Here is a 23,794-nt window from a genome sequence, read left to right as displayed (position 1 = left end):
AGACGCACGCAAACAACACTGCAAATTTCTGATGGACAGCTCTGCGCTAATGCACTCAGCATATCTCTGCTCTCAGCCACGTTAACGTACCTTTTTTACACTTTGTAAACTAAGAGGTTTTCGTTCTGCAACCGTGGCAATTTAAACACCTCCTTCACATGCATCACAGTTAACAAAACCATGCAGATGTGCAAAATTGCTAATAAACTTCTCAGTGTTTTAATAATATAACGATATCAATTAACTGTGCATGTGGAAGCATGTATGAAATGAATTTTTGTTTTTTTTTAATGGCGATTTTTCCACCCTTGGCATGCCCTGAAGCAATTCTGCCCACAGGTGCCCTTCCAGCACCAGAGCCCAGTGTGTGACTCATCACCTGTCCTGAAGTCATATGATGCACACAGCCCAACTTCGCCATTTAGAAGTTGCTGCGCTCTAAATACACCTGCCTGTCATCTAAATACTATTCAAATCAGTTTGCCATTAAATAACCATCACACATACAGGGACACTTGTGAATGCTGTTCCTAAAGCAAACTTAGTCAAAACACACACATCCTCATCACTTGTGCGCTCGCGCCCACTGCAAATTTCCAAGACAAACACGGACTTATTGCTGCGCAATAGTGTTTACTGTACATACTGCATTCAACGTGAGCCTAGAAAGTCATCAATCTCAGCTGGAGAGATAATACATGCTTTGTGACTCCACATCTGCTGCATGTGTGGCTTTCCCCTTGGACAACGACACACTTCAAAGATAACCTCGCAAGAACAATAACCGGACAAATATTAGTTTTGCTCTGTGAGGCTTATAGGAGGAGGATGTGGTTAAAATATACCTGCTGACATTTAATACACTGGTTTGTTATTTGTTGGTGTGCAGCAAAACAGACCTTAAGGATCTTTAATTAACTAATAAAAATGTTTTGTCATTAAATTGTTTCATAAATCACAAAATGGTGCCTATGAATCAAAGCTGTGTCAGGTTTTGAATTACAGCTCATTTTCAGAGTTTCATGATGTTTGCAATAAATATTTGGTTGTTTCATAAAGTTTTTGCACATTCTTAAAGACAGATTTCAAACATCTAGGCATTTCTGTTCAGCTGTTTTCAGCTAAAGTAATAGAGATATCCATATATTAAAATGCTTCTAAAGAAACAGAAACATGGTGATGTTTCAAGAGGAAACTCTAACTATATTTTACAGTTCTTTTTTAATCATAGCTCATCTTTTTAGTTGTTAATATTTGCTCACTAGGACAAAATTGTCACTGGTTAGGCCATGAAGGTTTTCTGGCTGCTGGTTTTACTTGTGCACCCCACTGCATGTTCTCCACTGATTCTGTCCTCTGGTTCCTGCTTAGCCCGCTGACTTCTCTCATCGTTTTTACAAATATAGACTTCCACGGATTAAAAATGCATGCAGAAAGAGTAGTAGTTGACCTTTTCTGTGGCTGGACATGTCCTGTCATGGAGAAAATACTTTTTAAGTACATGAGATTTCTTTTTATTGTAGCAGCACAAGCAGTGACTGGGGGTAAATTACCTGCAAGTCTGAGTGGCTTACACTGCATCTGGGCCTATTAATCCATCCATGCGAGAAGTGCAGTAGTGAAGGAGTGAAATACCATCAGTTTTGCATGTATATTGTCATGAATGAACTCAGGAAAAGGTGTGTTTTCAGCTACAATAATAATAATAATAATAATACAGATATTCATATATTAAGACGCTTCTAAATACACAGAAAAATGGTGATGTTTCAAGAGGTAACTCTAACTATATTTAACAGTTCTTTCATAACTATAGCTTGTGTTTTTAATATTTGCTCGCTAGGACAAAATTGTCACTGATTGGGCCATAAAAGTTTTCTGGCTGCCAGTTTTAAAAATTTTAATCTAATAACACCAGTTATTAGTTCATAAATATCGGCACCAAATTGCATGGCAGTCCATCCATTAGTGGTTGAGACACTTCACTTAAAAATGCCACAAGGTGGCATTAGAGGAAAAGTCAGGAAACCTCAACCGTGCTACACAACTGTTGTTGTTTCCAGACGCTGACATTTTTATATGATAGAAGAGAAGTGGAACTAGACGATAAGTAATATGATCTAAAAAGTCATTATGATTCATACACTGGTGAAATGAATCTCTCTTTCTTTCCCTTGTAATTTGTTTAATAGGTATTATTTTGGGATATTTTTGGAAGTCGTAATCCAAGCACCCAGCAGGCGAAGATTGCAACTCTTGGAGCTTAAGAAATGGCTAAAATGTCTTTAAGTTTCCTTTTATTCAATTAGTTTTTAAAAGAATGGCTTTCCTGTTTTCAGTTTCTTTTGATGTTGTTAAAGCATTTTTTTTACATGATATCCAACTTAATTCCATAATTGGAACATCAAGCAAAACTTTAATACACATTTCATGTTGATCTGAACAACTCTACACTTAGTCTCTTGATTAATGTGGAATAGAAATGCTGGTATAATCCTTAGTTAATGATACACCTTATCTGATAATCCTGCCTGATAAAGATTCACTCGGGAATACTCAGTAATCCTCAACAAGGAGGTCTTTAAGGTCATCTTTAGTCACTTGCTGAGTCACTTCAGAGCAGAAGCACAAGACTTTCACAAAAAACAAACAAACATAAAAGGCTATTGTTTCCATTCTAATCACTGATTGGATAAATGGTATACGGTAGGCCATGTGGAGCTGGGTGGTCAAGTTTCATCTGAGGGGAGCCTTGACTTTCAGATGCTACTAATAGGCAGAATCCTACATACTCTCAACCCCGTTTTAAAGATGAGCACGAGCTTTGGTTTCTTCAGTTCGTCATCACCTTTGTGGGAAAAGACGAGAGAGACGACAAAATCCGTAAACGCATCAGCAACTCACATCTAGACACATTAATTAAACCCTATTGTGAAGGAGAGTGAAGTATCATGTTTGCTGTTTAATGTAATGCTGCCAGTTAAATATCCTATCACGTTACACCACGGGCTTTTCTTCTCTTCTGTGAAAACAGCACGAGAGTCATTCGGTCACAAGGGGCAGCATTTTGCCTGCATTAGACTGGGACATAGCCAGCTCACCACACTATTTAAAGCCCTTTCACAGGCAGTAGTGAGGAGAACGTCCAGATTGCTCAGCTCAGTAGCAGCATCTCACAGTTACAGTAAGTAATGTCTTTGATGTTGTCTTTAAGGTTTTGAGTTTGTGTGGGGACGAATTTAACATTTAATGACGATTAGATATGGAATATTTTACTCTTTAGAAAGTATGTACAGTGCTGTTTCAATTGATTAAATATATGACTATATATATTTGATCTCTGGTTTTATTAGCAGCGGATATGGAAATGTCAGCTATCCCACAAGCCTGCACACTTCATTATGTTCTTCGTCCATTAGAGTTCATTATTTATGTAACAATTAATACTGCAACATACAGAAGCTGTTTTTAATCCACTTGTTATTTCTCCACTCTCCAATCTACTCGTTATTTTTTAAGATAGTGTTAAAAATTCACCCTCTGAAGTAAACACAATTTGTGAGGGTAATGCTAGTCTATTCAGTTTAAATGTGAACAATGTGCACTCATGCAAGGATCTCCTTGTTAAAATTAAATATACCTCCCGCTTGTTTCCGGATTGTTTGGAAAATGTGTTTACCAGTGCCTATTAGTGCACTTCCTGAAAACCATCTACAAACTAAATAAGCAAATCAATTAGAGAAACCAATGGCACTTATTTACCGCAGTTGCCTTGTAATGACAGGGAGGGGGATATGCAGTGGGGTCGTTATCTAAGTCGCCAAATTAGAAGGAAATGAGGTGACGCCGTCTTGAACTGTAATATGATGTTTTATCAGGACCACAGACCACAAGACATGAAATATCAATGACTTGTATGGTAGAGGTAATGGACTCAAGTATTCAGATCAGTGAAGGTAGTGCTGAAATATTGATGGGCGATCATGACTCATAATGCAAACTGCAAATCTGCCAATAAATGCAAATCCAAGTGTTGGATGTTTCGAGCATTACTTTACAACCCCCAGAATAAAAAGTCTTCATTAGCCTTCATTTTCATAAAGAGACTAGTTTAGTATGTTAGTAGCATCTTTCATTGATTAAGTGCATGCGATGTTACTTTAGTGCTTTAGTTAAACACAAATTATACTCATGTTGTTAAAAATCATCACAGGTGGTGGGACATGTTTTCCAGAAACAGTTGCACTTACAGTACTTTTATATATGTAAAGAATTGAAACTAAACCTTTACCGTGATGTAAATATGCTTGCGCTTTGGAATGCATGCTTTTTAAAAAATATTTGAATAATAAAAAAAACAAAAAAATGCAAGTAACGAATAGAAGACCATATTATTAAATATGATTAAATATGCATACATATGATAAGTGTGTCTTAAGTACAGCATCTTAGACACTCATCCTTTCATCCACCCATTAGTCCGGCTTGAAGCTATCCCAGCAGCCAAAGGGCAAGAGGCCAGTCCATCACAGGCCTACGCGATTTAAGTGTTTATTTATTATTATATTGCTCTAATGATATATCAATAGCATATTAGTGTACCAAACTATACTAACTAAAAGCTGTAAATTAAATTAAACCCTATAAATAACCTATAAAAATTAACTCAGTGATCATTTTTGACTTGCTGATATTTGAAGTGGTGTCTTTATGTTTTAGTGCTTAAACTTTTGGATCAGGTTGTTACTGACTGAGCATTAGTAAGTGTGTATAAAACACCAACAAAATGTGCAAATCAAACAGTAAAACGTAGCTGCTGCTCTGACCCGAGGAACAACATCAGCGCACGGCAAATAACGTAGGTGAAGGAGATTTGCAGTGAAGATTCTCAATAGTAGTTTGCTCACCAGAAAAAAAAATGCCATTTACTGTTTGGCCTTTCGATGGGACTGAAGGCAATAAAATTACAAGGTCTATCTCAATCTCACTCACCCAGGACCACGCGAGGACACCTGGGACTGGCTCAAACAAGCTGACCTGCAGCTGCGGAGGACATAATTGCTTTCTTCAAGTGCAGGGCTTCAACCCCCGCCACAAAGACTCAACGGATGTGAATGCCCTTCTGGGTAAAGACAATGTCCTGTGCCCATGTCCCCTCTAAACATTAGAAGCCTGTGCATTAAGGTTTTATTTGCGCTATCTATCACATTACGCTCTAAGTTCTTCTAGCTTGCTAAGTAGGCTTGCTCATCTGTGGCTTGATTGAAATTATGGCATCTTTCTATCTGTGTTTTCAATCTGCTGCTGTCATGTGCATCAGTTTGCACAGGTGTGAGCACTGGGGTTCACATGCACACATGTCACTGCTTTCTTTGTTTTTATTAGGGCTCATGTCCACAGAGTCTCAGCTAAGTGATGAACTTCAGCAGGGATGTGGCACGGCAAAACAGTTGTTATACATATGTGATAGAGGATGACGATCCAGGCCTGGCAAATCGAAATATATTTGAGGTGAGGGGTAAAAACTTACTGAAAAAAATATGCATGTCTGTAAAAAACGTTTTCAAAAACTTACTTATTTCTGCCACAAGTATTCACAATATGAGAAGGTTTATGTAACTCGGATTAATCCCAGCCCAGTGTATCCTTAAGGAGGAGGTTAAGGAGGCCTAAACAATTCTAGTATTACATAATAATAATATTACATGAGTTTTCAACGAATTGGATTGTAAAGTCTGCTTTTATACAAAACTAACAAATGGCCGTTATATCATACTCCAGTGATTATATCAGAAGGCACACAAGAATAGTTTGAAATGCCTTCTAGCATAGTGTGTTCTTTGGTAAAACACACTTTGAACAAACTGGAAAGCAGAAAAATCAACTGTTCTGTATTCTTTGTGTTATATTACTCTATATAATATCATCTAGTTGGCTGAGAAGGGTGATCTAGCTCTCCTGGAGAACCTAGTGAAGAAGAGCCCAGAGGTCCTGAGTGAAAAAGATGAATGTGGAGCCAGTCCCCTTCATCACGCTGCTGCAGGGGGACACATCACCCTCATTCAATTCATCTCCACTGTCACAGATGCACAGGGTAAGTGCACCTAAGTCATCGATCACAAGACGCAACGCAACATGTTTTGTGACTCGGCGTAATTTCATTTCTAAAGTTACTGCATGGAAGAGGGACATTATTTTTGCATATTATATCTGATACATACGCATACGAACCTTTCTGCATATGCTCTTGTATCGTCTCTTAGTCCTGAACAGCTGTGATGAGCAGGGCAATGTGCCCCTTCACTGGGCAGTGGAGAGGAACAAGGCAGAGAGCTGCAAGGCTCTTTTGGACCTGGGGGCTAACCCCAACATCCTCAACACTGCCCTCCTGTCCCCCCTGCACTTGGCTGTCAGCCATGGACACAGCAACCTGGTGGGGGTGAGAAGGCTGATACGGCACAGTTGATGTAATAATTTAAAGGACAGGAAGTGTGTTTTTCTCTTGAATTCCTGTAGTTAACAAGGTCAACGCAGAGCATTCTAGCACTTTATTATACAGCACTCAACTAAGGGTGTAAATCCCCTGTGATGTGATTAAATGTAATTTCTGTGTATGTTATTATATTTAGATGCAAATAGTTAAAGGTAGGTAAACTACAATAAACGGTAAAAAAAAAAATGTTGTTTTTTTGCAGGAATTAAAGTAAATTTAAGTAGTGTGATAATTTTAATTACAGTATAAACAAATTTTAAAAAATTTAGCTGGTAATTTAGTCAAATAACAAACAATATTTTCCCACCTTACATCGTATGTACTGTACTTTTTGGGGCATTATGGAATGGCTAAACCTTGTCTTTTTGTGTCTTTATTTAATCTTTATTACGTTGATGTGCTTGATGGATTTTCTATTATTCAATTGCCTGTTTTTACTTATGCTGTACTTAAAATTAGTTACTGTTTTTATATCTCTTTCATGAAGGTGCTGTTGTCCTACAGCAGTACAGACTGCAATCTAAAGGGAGACCTTGGAAACACCCCACTGATGCTGGCTTGTTCCCTTAATAACTGTGAGGCTCTTAGCATGTTGGTATGTACGAGGCTCCACGTTGTACCGCGTACCTACACCTTACTGCAAATGTTAACTGTGAACTCATCATGTAGCTTCCTTTTGCTGCAGCTTTGCTTCTGACAAAAGACCATGTCTCTTTGTTTTGCCTTCTCATCCATTCATATATCCATCAAAGTTAAAGCATGGAGCAAAGCTTTGCCAACAGAACAAGCTTGGCCATTTCGCCATGCACGCTGCTGCCTTCGCAGGTGCGAAGAAAGCCATGGAAGTCATTCTCAAGGCTGGTATGATGAAAGAAAAATGCTATCATCAAAAACTCAAAGTGCTGACAGCAATGAAAATGTTTTTTACAAGGCCAAGCAGCATATTAAGCTGGTAGATTACCCCCCCCCACACACACACACACCCTCCAGATAAGCACTTGGGGTATTTTCTGTAGGCTAGACATCACAAATAATAGTATGTTTATCCACAGTGGGAGGTCTGTTTGGTAACTTTGGTGCTTTTGGACAAAGTTTAGCAAGACCTTAAAATATTTAGGACATTTGTGTGCTGTCTTTTTTTTTTTTTGCACAGCCCATGTTAAATATACACATTACTCATGACATCTGCCTGATAAAAACAAAACAAGAAAGCCACTAAAAGTCAAAGACGGAGTTGGTCATAAGAAACTGCCATTACGGAAATTTTCACTGCATTTCACGTTCAAGATATAAAAACAATTTATTGAATTCTGTCCTGACAGGAGAGGAGTTAGGCCACTCGGCTGTGTGCCACATGAACTATTTAGACAAGACCAAGAGCAGCCCCCTGCATCTGGCTGTACGTGGTGGGAATATCGAGACCATCCGCCTCTGCATTGCTACTGGAGCCAAAGTTGACCAGCAACAGGTACTTCTATTATAAAAGATAACAAGATGTAAATCACTACATGGCCTTTTCATAAACCGTCTCAAAAAGACTGGGCATACATTCATTTGATTTTCACCACTGTTTTTACCTACTACTCAGAATGCCATAGCCAGATCACACATTTTGGTTTTCACCCCTACTCTGCCAGATTTGCATTGCTTTTTAAACAAACCTGGATTCCAACACTTGTAAAACACGTTGTCACCAGAGGGTCGCCTTCTTTGTACTGTTAGAACCCGTCAGTCTTATCACACCCATCTGGGAGTGATCGTTATGTCTTGCCCTGGGCTAGTGGCCAGAGCTACATCAGCAGTAGCGAGTACAGTAATAGCTTCGGTTGGCCAAATTGATACAAATTACATCCACTTACACTGTGAAGCTGAGTGGAGTGATCACTGGCCTCCTCCTGCCAGTCCTGGTTATCTCATTAAAGGCTTGTGTTACAGTCCCCAGTGTTCAGCCAAGAAGTCTGGGACTTACTTTGCTAATGTTACACAGAGGAAACTTGCAGGATTTCTTTGTGTGAATCACGCATGAGTATACTTATTCATATTCTGTTTGTGCCAGTTTACATCGCTGCAGGTTTATAAAAATCTCCACAGGGTTTCTGTATGCAGCAGACATAACTGTGTGTGATGAACTTGTAAATTTGCATCATATTCCGCATTCATCACTTGTAATGTATCCATGTTTGTCGGACTCTAGAACGACAGGTCTACACCGCTTCATTTGGCCTGCACCCAGGGTGCTCTTGAGGTCATCAAACTGATGCTGTCTTCTGTTGAGCGAGTTGAAGATATCATCAATCTCACTGATGGTGCATGTCAGACCCCTCTACACAGGTGGGTCTCTCCTTGTCGTTCATTTCCGATGCGGAAATTAGTGCACGGATCAACCCCCTCCCCCAAAAAAAACAACAAAACCCAGTGTATTTAATCAAATAATTAATCGTTAAAGAGAATATACTCAGTATAAACTAAATCAATACTGATCAAGTAAATTTCATTTGACCAGATATTTTAAGTCTAATGTTTTACATTGTACTTATGTAACAAAATTACATAGAACATTTAAATCGATTCAGATTATTTAAAGTCAGCATTTGGGGCAGAAATATTTTTTGAGTGTGTTGATAAAACTTAATAATGCAGCTGCATGTGGTTATGTAGACTTTGTAGGCTGATAGTAGCCATCACAAACTGTCAAAGATGGGCATAGGCATCATAACCACACTCAGTGGTTTATAGTCTTGTTTTGAAACCTGGAGCATATAAGCTTCTCTATCATAGTTTTGGTCATAAGTGAGGGGCAGAAACCAAAGGCGCTCGGCCAGAAGACTGTGACAGCAACTTCTTTGCAAATTGCTTTTCTGTAGAATTTAAAATTGGTGCCTTTTTGAAATGCAAATTTCATTGTTGACAAAATGCAAAGCATCCTGACCATGCTGACCCGTGAGAGAGCAGAGAGTTGCTAAGACTGCAGAATGGAAAATAAACAATATCTTATTAACTGTATCTCAGCATCCAATTTTAAATTAATCTTCATAGACAAGAGCACATATATATTCTGTTCCTTGTGCTGAACAGTCAGTGACCGAGAGCACAAAAGGGCAAGTTTCCACTATTTCCTAATTCTAGTTCATAATTTTATTGGTGGACATTGTTTTAATTAAAATGATCTTTGTTGCGATACCAATGAAGTTGTGTAGATATGCAATATTGCAATTGCTACTAGTTTGCTTGCTCATGCTATATAAAGACCACTTTATCTGCATCATATCAACAGTAAAACACATCTGCAAACAAGATAATTAGATATAAACTCCTTATGCCTGGCAACGACGAGCCTGAGGAAAGCGATAATGATATAATTACATAATAAAGATTTGCTTCCCATCCACATAGATTTTATCTAAAAGCTATTTGTGTTGGCACTGACAGTAGCAGAACAAAGGACAAAGGTCCTCCCTCTGTGTTTTTATTCTTATTTGGATGCCATTGCTGTGATGTGGAGTGAAAAAATACCACAAAAGGCCTTTTAAGCACAATAGAAATATGTCGTCTGGTATCTGGATGATCAAGTATACTTCAGTCCATCATTTAGTTGTGGGGGAAATCATCCACATAAGTCTCTTTCTTAATGGAGAACACAAACACTTAGTCATTAAAGTGTGTCAACAAAGGGAAGCCGTACAACCCTGAAGATAAAAGTGTGACAATAAAGGGAAATCTGGCTATTATGTTGCCGAATGAGAACTAAATCATCCTCACTGCTTATCTGACAGCATGAGTAAGACCTTGACTCACAAAGTAGTGCACTGAACGGCTGGTTTACAACAACTGTGTTTACTTTTCCAGGGCGACAATATTTGATCACACGGAGCTGGCGGAGTACCTAATTTCTCTGGTAAATAAGACACACATGAATACACACAAACGTCACGCAGCTGTTACACACATGACATGTCCGGTTTTATTATCAGATATTTTCTGATTGAATTTTTATCCTTTGGTGCATCAAACCGACACAAACATTATAAAAACAGCAGTCCCCCCCCCCACATATGCTGAAATCTAAAAGGCAAATAAACTGTGAATCTCTGATGTGAATCTCTATTCACTACAGGTTGGATTTCAATTAGTAAAATCTTCCACTCAACTATGTTTGTTCCCATTGCTACAATCAAACAATATTTGCTATTTTAAATACACTCCTGAGTAAATATTACAGGTGCTGCCCATTGCTTGTGGACCACCTGTCACCATCTGTTGCACTTTGATGGTTCTAATAGAATGGTGTTGCTAGGTAGGAAGCGTAGTCCAAGTTTATTTCAAGTCTACTCTTTTAGATGCGGCAAGCAGTAGATGAACCTTAGTGTGTTTATCTCAAAAACTATAAAACGGTGGTCTGCACGGGGTGATTTCACCTTGCAGGTGCCAGCAGAACATCAAGTCTTAACACAAAGATGTGTGGTTCATGAAATGTTTATTTCGTTTAGGTGCTATTTTAGTTCCCCGTCTAAAAACGTTTTTCTCGCTAGGTCACATGTGCATATATTTGTGGAAATCTCAGATAGAGGTGTGCAAAAGCAGGTTCTCGTGTTTACCCTAACTATAGAGCCCTGCTCAATTTGTAAGTTTGCTCACTTCCAAAGAAATGAACCATGTCTAATTTTTATGGTAGTTTCATTCTACTCTGGAATGATACTACTAGTATCAGCCAGAAATCCAAAACACACATTACATAAAAGTTCTGAACTGATTTGGATGTCAGCATTGATCGCCAAACAAAACATGACATAGTATGGAAAGACTGGCTGCCAGGTTTGCACACATCTCAGGAGGCATTTTGGCCCACTCCTCTTTATAGAAACTCTCCATGGCCTTATTCTTCTTAAGCCACTCCTTTGTTGTTTGGTCGTTTGTTTGATGGGTTGATGACCTATCATCAATCCATCTTTGGTGTTCTGGCTGAAGGACGGAGGTTCATGGCCCGGTCCATTTGTCCGTCAGTGCAGTTAAATTGTCCTGTACCCTTAGCAGAAAAACCAAAGCATAATGCTTCCACCTCCGTGCTTGACTGTGATGTTCTTTGAGTCATACTCAGCATTTCTCCTCCTCCAAACATGGTGTTTATAGTTGATGGCATAGAGCTCGAATTTGTTTTCATCTGACAACACCACTTTCAATCGCTAGAAAACTTAAAACGAGGCCATTCATGTAGCTTCTCGAGCAGGGGGACCTTGCAGGTAATGTGTTACCGTTGATGTTTTTGGTGACTGTGGTCCCAGCTCCCTTTAGATCATTAACCAGTCCCTGATCCAGCACCTTTCTCGTGATCATCCTCACCCCACGAGGCAAGATCTTGCATGCAGTTACAGACCAAGGGTGACTGATGGTTATTTTATATTTCTCCCTTTTCTGAATAATAGCACTGATGGTTTTGTGGCCCATTCAGCCTTGTGCAGGTCTACAATCTTGTCCCTGATATCCTTTGGCAGCTGTTTGGTCTTGTCTATGTTGGTGGAGAAGCTGAAATGGAAGAAAGTAATTCTGTGGAGAGTTGTGCTCTATATACATAACGCATTCAGGAGTATCCGTAATTGTTGGATTGCTGGATTGATTTATTGTTGTTTTTGTGCCAGATGGGTGGCACACAGCCAATCGTATTTCACTCAGTTAGATTCAAATCAATTTATATCTTTTATGTTACTTGTTTGTTCTTGAGTTTTGGTTGATAGTTTGCCTCTCTCCATTAAAATGAGACTACCATCATCATTTCTTTGTAATTTAGTTCATTTAAAATTCAGCATGGGATCAAATTGTTTCCCCACTGTTTACTTCTTCTGCTATCATTACAAAATATCACCTGTTGGTCTGATTTGGTGAAGCTAAGTTAATGAAATTTGTTTAAAAGGACTTTTAAATGTGTTCGCTGATCCTCTTAAAACTGAGAATACTGTGGAGGTGTATTCATTGCTAATGTGCACACAATGCTTTTCATTTGTGTGCTAAAATTAAAGAGGTAACTTTAAAGCTGTAATGCATTCTATCTTCAGGGTGCAGACATTAACAGCACCGACTGCAAGGGAAACTCTCCTTTGCTGCTGGCTACGAGCTGTGGAGCATGGAAAACTGTGGCTCTGCTGCTGTCAAAAGGTGAGCTAAAGTAAATGACTTCTCCACCAGTAGTGCTCATATAATTTGCCTGATAATAAAGGTTGTAAACACTTATGCAAATGTTAATGATTTTTTTAGGAGCCAACGTTAACGTGAGAGACAAATGTGGCTGTAACTTTCTCCACCTGGCCATTCTGCAGCCAAAGGGCCTGAAAAACCTCCCGGAAGAAGTACTGCAGGTACTGCCAATCAGTCGGTAGCTTATTAAATGCACTGAATGCTGCTTAAACAAAAATGTCATTAAGTGGCTGGAATCTAATTACTGCACTGTCCTTGATCAGCTTGCCTGGAGCCTTCAAAAGTTGCGTGCTTTCAAAGCCAGCTGATCGAAGTTCATTACACTCTCGCCAAAGCCATATAGTCCTTTAAACACTGTGAGCTTTTTCCTGAAGCTACATCACTGTTACAGCTTTCAAAATGACACACAAAGACAGACCGTGTGAGAATAGCAGATCACAATAATTTTGTAGTTTCTGTTCGAGTATGGATAACTGTCAATTTTGTCATGTGCATAAAATATAGCATTTCAATTTTTTTGCATTGCTTAGTATGCACGTGTTGGCCACTTTGTTAGGTACAGTTTCTAGATTCAAAAAGGTGCTGGAAACATTCGTCAGAGATCTGGGTCCATATTGACATGACAGCATTACACAGTTTCCGCAGATCTGCTCCCTTCCTCTCACAAATTCTCGACTCTACCATCAAAATACTGCAGAAGAAATTGATATTCATTAGATGTTTTTTCACTCTTCTCTTGTCCAATTTTTGTTGAGCCTGTGTAAATTATATCCTGAGTTTCCTGTGCTTAGCTGACAGGAGTGGGACCCGATGTGGTCCTCTGCTGCTGTAGCTCACCTGCTTGAAGGCTCAACACAAACATACCTCACTTGTAACAAATGATTATTTGAGTTATTGTCACCTTCCTATCATCTCAAAGAAGTCTAGCTATTCTCCTCTGACCTCTGCCATCAACATGGCATTTTCTCTCAGAGAACTGTCATTCACCAGATATTTTCTCTCTTCTCTGTAAAACCTAGAGATGCTTGTGCGGGGAAAATCCCAGTAGTTCATCTGTCTCTGAAACACTCAAACCAGTCCGCCTGGCACCGAAAAACTCATTCAAAATCACTTAAATCACATTTCTTCCCCATTTCTGATGCTTAGTTTGAACTTCAGCAGGTTACCCTGGTCATGTCTACATGACTGAATGTGCTGAGTTGTTGCTATGTGGTTGGCTGATTAGATATGTCGAATAATAAGCAGTTGAACAGGTGTACCTAAGTGGTCGCCTGTGATTGTACAGTAAGAATGAAGTAGATGTGTTCATAATGCATTGGATTTTAGCTCAACAGTGTGAAGGCACTTTTAAGCTGTGAGGATAACGATGGCTGCACCCCACTCCACTACGCCTGCAGACTGGGAATCCACGACTCAGTGAAGAACATGCTGGGCCTCTCGGGGCAACTTGGACTCGCATGCAAGTCCAAGGACAAGAAGTCTGCCCTGCACTTCGCTGCTCAGTAAGACTTAACATAGCATAGATTTTCACTCAGTTACACAAACTTTGGAAATGGATTTGTTCAAACAAATGCAAAGTCATGGCTGTTGAAATTAATCAGATGATATTGACCACTGTATGATGGATGATGTGTAGCATATAAATCGTTTCTGTTTGTTAATTTCAAGTACAATTTTTAGCTGTAATATCACCTAGTGCTGTGTGCCAGTGTAACTCCAGTGTTATTGTAAAACACTATATGCAGCTGTTACATCCACACAGAATTTCAAAGGTAGCTATCCATCCATCCATCCGTCCATGCATGTATAAACAAGTATTAGCCTCTTTCCTGCTTTCTTAGTGTTTTGCATATTTGTCACGCTTACATGTTTCAGGTCATCAAGCAAATTTTAATACTAGACAAAGATCATTTGAGTAAATACAAAATGCAGTTTTTAAATAATGATTTTTTTATTAAGGGAAAGAAAAAAGGTATCCAAACCTGTGCTGTGAAAAATACTCCCACTAGGTTTAAATCTGGGACTCTCCACCATTTGACCTTAGAACTGAAGAAGCTTCTCGGATGAGAGGTGAAACGTCTTCAAGCAACTTAAAGAAGTCCAGGCGCTTTTCTTTGCAAGCTCCTTTGACTAATGACTGGATGTGCAAGAACTGCAAGAACTGTCTTTCACATCACTGTGGAGGAATTTTGGATCACTCTTTTTTACAGGCCTTTTTTAATTCAGTCGCATTGGACACTACCAGCGCCCCGTTTAACTGTGGGTATGATGTTCTTTTTATGAAGTGCAGTGTTCATTTTACATATGGGACAAAAACTTTCCAAAAAGTTCAGCTTCTGTCCCGTCAGTCCTGGAATATTTCCCAAAAGTCTGGGGGATCACCAAGATGTTTTTTGGCAAATGTGAGACGAGCGTTTGTGTTATTTTTGGTTAGCAGTGGTTTTCACCTTTGAAACCTTTTGCCCAATCTTATTGTTGAATCATGAACTCTGACCCTAACTTAGGCAAGTGAGATCTTCAGTTCTTTAGTTGTTTTGGATTCTTATCTGACCTCCTGGATGAGTAATCAGTGCACCCTTGGAGTAATTCTATTAGGCTAGGCACTCCTGGGAAGATCACCCAGTGTTCCAGGTTTTCTCCATTTGATTGGCTTTGTATTCCTTTCCAAACTGAAGAAGTCAGTGACTTTGTTTCTTGTCTGTTCTTGAGTTTCCTTGGATCGTAGCATGATATGTTGCTTTTTGAGATCACTTTGTCAGACAGGCTCTCTTTAAGTGATGATTTGATTCACTAGTTCTGGCAATAATCAGTCCTGTGTGTAGTTAGGACAATTACTCTTTCCACACAGGGCCAGTTTGGTTTGGATAACTCCCCCCCACACACCTAATAATTGAAATTATCATTTAAAAAGTGCATTTTGTATTTATTCAGGTTATCATTCTCTAATATTTACATTTGTCTTATGATCTGGAACTAAACATAAGCAAAAAACTAAGAAACTTGGAAGGATGGAAATTCTTGTTGGCACTGTACTGTATGTCCATTTGATTTGTAGTCAATCAAATGGACAGACGGATAATAAAACATCATTCCTTACTGTTCAGCTGTATAAAACCTCAATACATTCATGCCCCTAAAAGCTTTTAGAAGATTAATTCAAGTAACATACCTTAAATATTATGTAGTGACCCAAAGGAGCTGTCACAGGAACAGCATTTAATTAGTGAGGCACATGTGAACAAAATGTTACTCACAGTGTTTAATGGGTGGATTTTCAACATTATTATTATAGATTTTTCTATCATGAACACCCATTTCATTAGAACTAGAGGGCAGATGAAGGCCATGCTATGATATCATACCTTAACTCTTACAGAAGCCTCATTCTCTACTGTACAGACAATACTGCTGACCTGCTTAAAAGGTTCAGAGACAACAAAACATAATCTCCCAACTAAATATGTCACTTCTACTTTGTTCTTCTTACCGCTCCTAGCATTTTAAGCCTTTATTGCTACCTAGCCTACAGCCTACAGATTCAAACCTGCAACAGTTGCCATGGGTGTCTTACAATAAAATTGTCTACAGGTATGGAGCTCTACCATTTCTCGACAATACAGTGATTTTACTTTTTTTTTTAAGGTATGGCCGCATCAATACATGTCACCGATTATTAGAGTCCATTACTGACTCTCGTCTGCTAAATGAAGGCGATGAGCGTGGCCTGACTCCACTCCATCTGGCCTCAAAAGAGGGACACACAAAAGTGGTGCAACTGTTGCTGCGCAAAGGAGCTCTCTTCCACAGGTAAAGCCAAACACACGTCGTGTGCACAGAAACATGTACACGTGCAAGCATAAAAAGTACACTGCTCAAAAACATTAAAGGAACGTGATGGTTTGAGTGATCGTTTTTTACAGTATACTAACCTGTAGAGAAATGTCCTGTTGACAGTGATTACAAGGGCTGGACTTGTCTGCACCACGCTGCTTCTGAAGGATACACACAAACGATGGATATCCTACTGGCAGCCAATCTCAAGCTGCTGGATAAAACAGATGAGGATGGGGTATTGCTTCCTGTTACTCCAAAAAAATTTCACTGTGATCTGTGATATTTATTCTTGAACTAATTAATTTGTCCTGACGATTTTTATACTAGGGTTATTTTTCCAGTTTAAACGTTAAAACACAAATAATTGCCATTCACTCCGAATAAGTCATCCGCCCCACACTGTAATGAATCTGAGAAGGTGTGTTCTGTTGTACTGACAGAACTCGGCACTCCACATCGCAGCGAGAGGTGGACACGTGGCTGCGGTCAGGCTGTTGCTGGCCAGGGGGGCAGAGATCATCTTAAACAAGAACCACACTTCATTCCTCCACGAGGCTTTGCAAAATGGGAGAAAAGACGTGGTCAATGCTGTAATTGACTGTGAAAGGTATTTTGTCAATAAAAAAACAAATAGAGCATATTAAAGAGCAAAAAGCTTAAATAATTTTTTAATTTATCCGTGCAATATTTAACTCTTTCTTGGATCTGTAAAAACTATGAATCTCCCAAATGTCAGCTACTGATTAGTGGGTTTGTGACAATGAATTTTTTCAGATAGCCCAATCTAATTAGTGAAAGAGGTAGGATAGATTTCTCAAGCTATAAGAGAGCATTTAATCCTCAAGTGACAAATTCACAATCATCAATCACTATTAGGAGTCATGCCATGCTACACAATAAAATGTGGGTAGTAGTGTGAATTGCTATCTGCAGCTGCCTGCAATGTGCCACTGAGAAATATTAAAGTGACTCTACAATCCACTGGTTATAGTCGTGTCTGTAATCTTATTATTTTTTCTTGCAGGTGTGCTGAAGCTGTAAGTCTGTTCAATCCCGAAAGTAGTCAGCGATGCCCCATACTAGACATGATTGAGTTTCTGCCTGAAACTTACAAGGTTTGCTGCTGGCAAAATAAAGAAATAATAAAATAAAATAAAATCCATGTCATAAATCACTGCATACGGTCATCATAACTCACATCTTTCAGCATTTTTGTGTTGTGTGGTCTGTTGTTACTTACTAAAGATTGAATTCCTCGTCACTGTGCCGCTTCTGTCAACAGCATCTTTTGGACCGCAGCGTGAGGGAATCTGATGATGACCACAACAGCCCCGATTACCACGTAATCACACAAAACACGCATTAAACATATTGTTTGAAACACTGATCGGGAAAAAGATTAAACAACTCTTTTTGTGGCCTAGATTGAATATGACTTCAAATGGCTCCAAGCTCCGATTGAAGTGAAAGGGCAGATTTACAATGGGAATAAGGTTCAGCCACTGGCCGCTCTCAACGTAAGCAAACCTTTTTTTACTCTTTTAACAGCTTCAGAATCCAAATGTTGTACATCCACATGATTCACAAGCACTCAAGCTCTATTTCTGTCATGCATCAGCATCTAATGAGGCTCTGTAGACTTCACCGCTTGCCTTGATAACTTATGGGATCAGGATTGGCCTGTCCCTCCTCAGGGGCAGTGATGACACTTCCTCTATTAATTATTGGAAAGTGACAGTGACAACTACATAGTCGCAGTGTGTGGCCTATTCAGAAATGTTTTTAATTTCTCTACATAGTTTAGTGACGATGACACTTTTATAAATACGTTCATTATGCCTTTTTTTCCCCACTCTCTTCCTGCCTTGAAAAATCACAAAAGAACATTCAAGCATCCCTGCTGTGATGCCACCACCAGCACTCTGCCCTTAGCACTCATCAGGAATCAAACTTGTCTGATTGGTTGTTGGCAAACAAATAATAGGCTTCTCCTCTGTTCTTGCTACAACCTCCATGTGTTGTTTACATGGTTTCACCGTTACAGACATTCAGCCCACCCTTATCGATATAAATATTGTGAACTAAAAGCTTTTGAGTATGTTACAAGAGAACAGGTCAAGAGAAACACTAGCTGTAGCCTCTAAAATGGCCAAAAAACAGTTCACCTCTGCAAAACATTTTCATCAGGAAACAGAAAATTGCCACCTCCATAAAGGTTGGACATATTATTACAGTGTTACATCTGCATCAATTTCAGCTCGTTGTGCTACCTAAATTGCCAGCAGAGGGTAGTTCAAGCGGGGTTTAATATGCATGCAAATGTTCACAAATTTGGTGAGTGGCCAAGTCTACCGAGACCTAATAACAGCCTGTGGCAAATCACTGAGGCCAAGATACATTGTGCAATCTTTCCTCCAGTCCTCTGCACAGCAGCCACCCCTTCTTTTCTCGATAGCTTCGCACTATTTGGAAAATTACAACATCTTTCTGTAAATGTTTTAAAAACATACAGCACCAGTTTACTCCTGCTGATGTTATCGTTTGTTAGGCCGTCAATAACTTGTTGTCAATAAAGAACAGTCAGGGTCAAGAGTCAAGTTTCTCACTGTCTCCGCCCTAAACCCAAACAACAGAGCGGTGGAGCTGGACTATTTCCAGCGCAACCCCTTTGGTTCTGCAGTGAGTACCACTGCTTGTGCAAAATGTGCTGTGTGTACTGACTGTGGGTCATTATTCTGTTACACCTCCTGCAGGCGATGGTGCAGTACAACCGCATCGAGCTCCTCAACCATCCCGTCTGCAAAAAGTATCTGGCAATGAAGTGGTGAGTATTCAGGAGGACTTGACCCATGACCCATATTTATTTTTACGGATTTATTCACCCTAGTCCAGCTCCAGTTAACATTTTACCTTGAACGTTGGTCCATGGTGTCCTCTGTTTTGTCCACAGGGTTGCTTATGGGAGCATAGCTCACGTGCTCAACATGTTTCTCTATCTGTTGGGCTTGCTGCCCTTAACTCACCTTATAGTGACTCTGAGACCCTCCGTGAACACTAGTGACACGGGCGAGCACAATATCATCATGGTTCCCGTATCTTTCACAGAGGTACTAATGGCTGTTGTGATGAGTAATAATGACTCTGACAGCATTATGAGGAAATTGTGATTGAAAACAAATGATCTGTCGTTCAAATTACTAGAAAAATGCATCTTTACAAATGTGCCATTCAAAGTACGTCTCAACATTTGTTTCACAGCAATGTGTGTCCTTGTCCTTCTGCATGGTGATGGTCTTGGTTATGAATATCTACTCGATAGGAAAGGAAGTGGTGCAGATATCACAGCAGGTACTGTCCTCTTATGGAAGTGTCATTACCTCACATAAAACATGTGCCCATAAATCTGTGCAGCACCAGGTCTGTGTGGACACACAGGCAATCAAGCGTGATGAATGCGTGCCCCCAGATTTAGATTTACAGCCCCTACTGAATAGCAAAAAGTCAGAATGTCACCTCCATGCTTAAGCTTAGCTGTTAAATTTGAAAAAAAAAAAAAAAACCCTGACTTTATTCATCTCATTGCTTCAAAGCGCTGGAAATACTTCACGGATTACTCCAACCAGAGCGACTGGATTTCAGCCATCTTCTCTATACTGTTCGTCGTTCCCCTCATGATCAATGCAGAGGGTTCTTTACACTGGCAAGCGGGGGCCATAGCAGTTTTAAATTCCTGGGTTGGATTTCTCCTTTATCTCCAGAGGTACTATTCACTCTGACTTAAATCCTCCACTTTCTCATAAAGTTGAGGTCACCAACCTGTTTATTCTCCTGTTTCCTCAGGTTTGAGGGAGTTGGCATCTATGTTGTGATGTTCGGGGAGATTATGAAGACACTGGTCCGTATTGTATTGCTGTTCTTCTACCTGATGTTGGCTTTCAGTTTGGCCTTCCATGCCCTGATGCTCAATCAGGTATTAAAAGAACGCAGTGATGCATATAACCATACAATTCCTGCAGGATGAAAGGGTATCATCAGATTTTCAAAATTTTGCATGTATATCAATGATCTCCAGAGGATTCCTTCAGTAACACGCAGACCTTTTTAATAACATCAGGTCACAATTTTTGTAAGAACATTCCCCTCACCCTTTCTTGTACCATCACACACACCTTAGAAAGCCACCAGAACGCTGTGTTCATGCACCACTGCATATTTTATTGACATGGCTGCTAAAGTCACCTAACTTTAAAACTTCACTGTTGTTCAAAATTTAGGCCTGCACAAAACACTTGTGGGGATAGAACAATTCTTTAGTGTCCACGCTGGGTACAGAAATGATTAAAACCTAGGCCATCTGGATGTCTGTTATAATAAAGTGTTTATTGCTAACATGCAATCACACGTTGCTGTTCTTTTTGTATCATTAGAGGGAGTTTAACAGTGTGCCGCTCTCTGTGGTACAAACCTTTGTGATGATGGTCGGGGAACTGAACTACCAGAACAACTTCCTGGATGAGTATCTGAATCATCGACTACCTTTTGGTATCCTGACATACTTCATTTTTGTGGTCTTTGTTCTGTTCATGCCAATCCTGCTCGTGAACCTGATGGTAAGCACACCCTGATCCCCAGCTGCATCTTAAAGTAGTTTATGTGGCTATACATTTGGCTTGTATGTTACTATAATAATTTCTGTTCTAGTGCTTTGACAGCAATTTTATCTAATCATGCTCTTGTCATAAGCTTTGTATTTTTAAAGGTCCTAACCAAAGATTCTTTGATTGTGTTGTAGATTGGTTTAGCAGTTGGAGACATTGCTGAAGTTCAAAGAAATGCTGCGCTGAAACGGATAGCCATGCAGGTTTGTATTAAACCAGGTTATTTTTTTTTTAGCATAAAAAATACTTTGGATTTATTTTTTTTTATTTGCCTTGTTCTTTTTTTGATGTTGTGGTGTTTTGCTCTTGAGCCATTTTAACAAAATGCATGGAACACTGACACATAACAAGATGATATATATGATATCAATGATATATTCCTCGCCCAAAATCGAGCCTTTAACTAAATACCAGCCCTTCTGACCCCAGATTGATCTGCACACCGCTCTGGAAGATAAGCTCCCTTATTGGTTTATGAAACGAGTTGACAAAAACTCCATTACCATCTATCCCAATCACAGGTGTTCCAGGGTAAGCTAAAAAAAAAAGAAGAAACAGATGATGTGCAACATGATGATTTATGTCTATAACTTATAGCAGCGAAAGTTTTCTCCTTTATTAAACCTTCACATTTTTGATTGCAGCACTTTCTGAAGAAATTTTTCTATGGTGAAGAGGAAACCAATGAAGTCTGGAATCATCTGCAAGCCAAATCAAAGGCATGCACTTTGATCGAGAATGAGCTCAAAAAGCAGAAGACCAGGTAAGGCATGCACATGAAAGTCAGTTTTCATGTTTCTAAAATCATAAAAATGTGCAAGCTTATTGTTGAGGTAATAGATGAGTATTACAGGTACAATGATCTAGACTGTGCATGCTGAAAGCTAAAGTGGGAATTAAGGAAAAGTAGTTTTTGATGCATGAGCGACCCCTACAGATCCCACTCTGTATCTCTGTTTCTATAGTAAGCGCATCAAGTCACCCAGGAGTCTGACCTTCCAGCAGTCTCATTATAAATCTAGGCAAGAGTGAATGAAGTCTGTCACTAAGTGACATGAATTGATTGTTTTGTCTTTGTTTTTCTTTTTCCCTGCAGAATGAAAGAGATGTCATGCCTGCTAGAGAAGCAGCACTGCCTCGTAAAGCTCATCATCCAGAAAATGGAGATCGCCTCTGAGGCTGACGAATATGACGGCCCCGTGAACGTCAGAGGGAGCACGTGGCCCGCTTTAGGTCAGGCTAAACCAAGCAGAGAGACTACATCTCGGTGGGTCCCACTGATGAAGGCCATCGAGGCCAGGCGAAAATGAAGACGATGAAACAACACAAAGTGACAACTAAACTCACTGCAAAGTGAATTGTCTCAAAAGACTAGATCTATATGGCATAAAAAGATATTAAATAGGTATAAATGTAATCACTTATATTACAATTTAACAGCAGCGTTCACTATTTCCATGTTGTAACAGTAGTAACAGTTAATTATATTGTTATTAACAGACTTGTCCTAACTTATATGTGGTTCTTGAGACGTTAAATACTTAAAACGATAATATTAATGGTATTATTGCAAAATCCTTCATTGTTGGGTAAAAAAATAACATTTCTTGTCCTGTAGGCTACTTTTAAGTTATACCAGTGAGCTACTGATAAATGATTTTTATAGTGTGCAAGCAGTACTGGCATATTTCTATTACACACTTTTTGTAAAGTGGCTTGAAGTCCAACTCCTGTTCTTTTACTCTATAGATAAGAAGGTTCATCAAACCTAATTTAAGTCTAATTTTTCATTAGATTGACATAATAAACATAGAATTTGTAGCTACAATAACAGTGTGCTTGCATCTATGTATCGTCCATCTGAAATGTGTGCTGTTGCGCCATCTTCTTTGGCTTGTTTCTGTCATTATTATGATGCGCTTTGTCACATCTGCTCTTGTAAAATGGTACACAAATAAACATCATGACATCAACAGAAGCCTACATCGTATATTTTGTCATAAAATTCCAGCACACTGTTGGGCACAACTTGCCAAATAGCATAAAACAATAATAAATACATAAATTAAAAAGGTTACAGAAGTTGATGGTTATAGTCTCTGATTTGTGCGCTTTTCACTCAGCAGCTTAATGTGCTGCAGGCTTCTTCAAAGGCAATCATGGGAATCATAAGTGGCTGGGAGGGAAACTGAGTCAGGCCTGTGACATCATGAGCCCGCACCTGTCTCTCTGGTTTTCCCAGCTTAGGGCTGTGATAGAGGTCAAGACCCCTGAAAGTCTTTGCTGACGGACAGATGCTTGCTCTCCCTTCAAGTCAAGTTTTCAGTGTTATTTATTATCGCTGGCCCTGAATCTAATTATTCCCAAGGCAAATACAATAACCATGTAGCCACTTATTTTTGGACAATATGTTCTTCTTCTTCTTCTTCTCGCTTTCTTTCTTTTTATTGAAGCACAACATGCACAAAATGACAAACGAGCAAAGTTTTATCTCAACCTGTTTCTCGGTGACAGTGAATGAAGCAGCAATGTGAAATATGCGTCATACAGCCAATATCTTTCACTGTTAGTTTTTTTTTTTTTTTTTTTAAAGAGAAACACTGTAAAAAGAAAATTAAATCAG

At 39.3% G+C, this 23,794-nt stretch overlaps 1 protein-coding gene across 2 annotated transcripts in view; it reads left to right on the top strand.

Annotated features, from left to right (window-relative positions):
• trpa1b (transient receptor potential cation channel, subfamily A, member 1b) overlaps window positions 1–23,147 on the top strand; it is a 42,177-nt gene extending 19,030 nt beyond the window's left edge. Inside the window, exons 1-29 of one of the 2 annotated variants that reach the window (XM_042225766.1) lie at window positions 2,755–3,184; window positions 4,997–5,126; window positions 5,386–5,511; window positions 5,932–6,094; window positions 6,264–6,439; window positions 6,981–7,088; window positions 7,246–7,354; window positions 7,816–7,961; window positions 8,688–8,824; window positions 10,340–10,388; window positions 12,541–12,640; window positions 12,740–12,840; window positions 14,006–14,181; window positions 16,322–16,486; window positions 16,634–16,748; window positions 16,954–17,120; window positions 17,538–17,628; window positions 17,796–17,855; window positions 17,938–18,030; window positions 19,267–19,337; window positions 19,464–19,620; window positions 19,772–19,861; window positions 20,104–20,273; window positions 20,354–20,483; window positions 20,941–21,123; window positions 21,306–21,374; window positions 21,601–21,702; window positions 21,816–21,934; window positions 22,268–23,147. In XM_042225766.1, the coding sequence (XP_042081700.1) occupies window positions 5,416–5,511; window positions 5,932–6,094; window positions 6,264–6,439; window positions 6,981–7,088; window positions 7,246–7,354; window positions 7,816–7,961; window positions 8,688–8,824; window positions 10,340–10,388; window positions 12,541–12,640; window positions 12,740–12,840; window positions 14,006–14,181; window positions 16,322–16,486; window positions 16,634–16,748; window positions 16,954–17,120; window positions 17,538–17,628; window positions 17,796–17,855; window positions 17,938–18,030; window positions 19,267–19,337; window positions 19,464–19,620; window positions 19,772–19,861; window positions 20,104–20,273; window positions 20,354–20,483; window positions 20,941–21,123; window positions 21,306–21,374; window positions 21,601–21,702; window positions 21,816–21,934; window positions 22,268–22,481 (3,357 nt within the window). In that variant the 5' untranslated portion in view covers window positions 2,755–3,184; window positions 4,997–5,126; window positions 5,386–5,415 and the 3' untranslated portion in view covers window positions 22,482–23,147. Of the gene's footprint in view, window positions 1–2,754; window positions 3,185–4,996; window positions 5,127–5,385; window positions 5,512–5,931; window positions 6,095–6,263; window positions 6,440–6,980; window positions 7,089–7,245; window positions 7,355–7,815; window positions 7,962–8,687; window positions 8,825–10,339; window positions 10,389–12,540; window positions 12,641–12,739; window positions 12,841–14,005; window positions 14,182–16,321; window positions 16,487–16,633; window positions 16,749–16,953; window positions 17,121–17,537; window positions 17,629–17,795; window positions 17,856–17,937; window positions 18,031–19,266; window positions 19,338–19,463; window positions 19,621–19,771; window positions 19,862–20,103; window positions 20,274–20,353; window positions 20,484–20,940; window positions 21,124–21,305; window positions 21,375–21,600; window positions 21,703–21,815; window positions 21,935–22,267 lie in introns of those variants that run through there. The other variant, XM_014335593.2, reaches the window with a different exon arrangement.
• The last annotated feature ends 647 nt before the right edge of the window (window positions 23,148–23,794 follow it).

Source organism: Haplochromis burtoni, unplaced genomic scaffold (assembly GCF_018398535.1).
Source record: "Haplochromis burtoni strain Fernald_Lab_line unplaced genomic scaffold, NCSU_Asbu1 Contig_1, whole genome shotgun sequence".
NCBI lineage: Eukaryota > Metazoa > Chordata > Actinopteri > Cichliformes > Cichlidae > Haplochromis > Haplochromis burtoni.
This window is presented reverse-complemented; position numbering and strand designations above follow the sequence as displayed.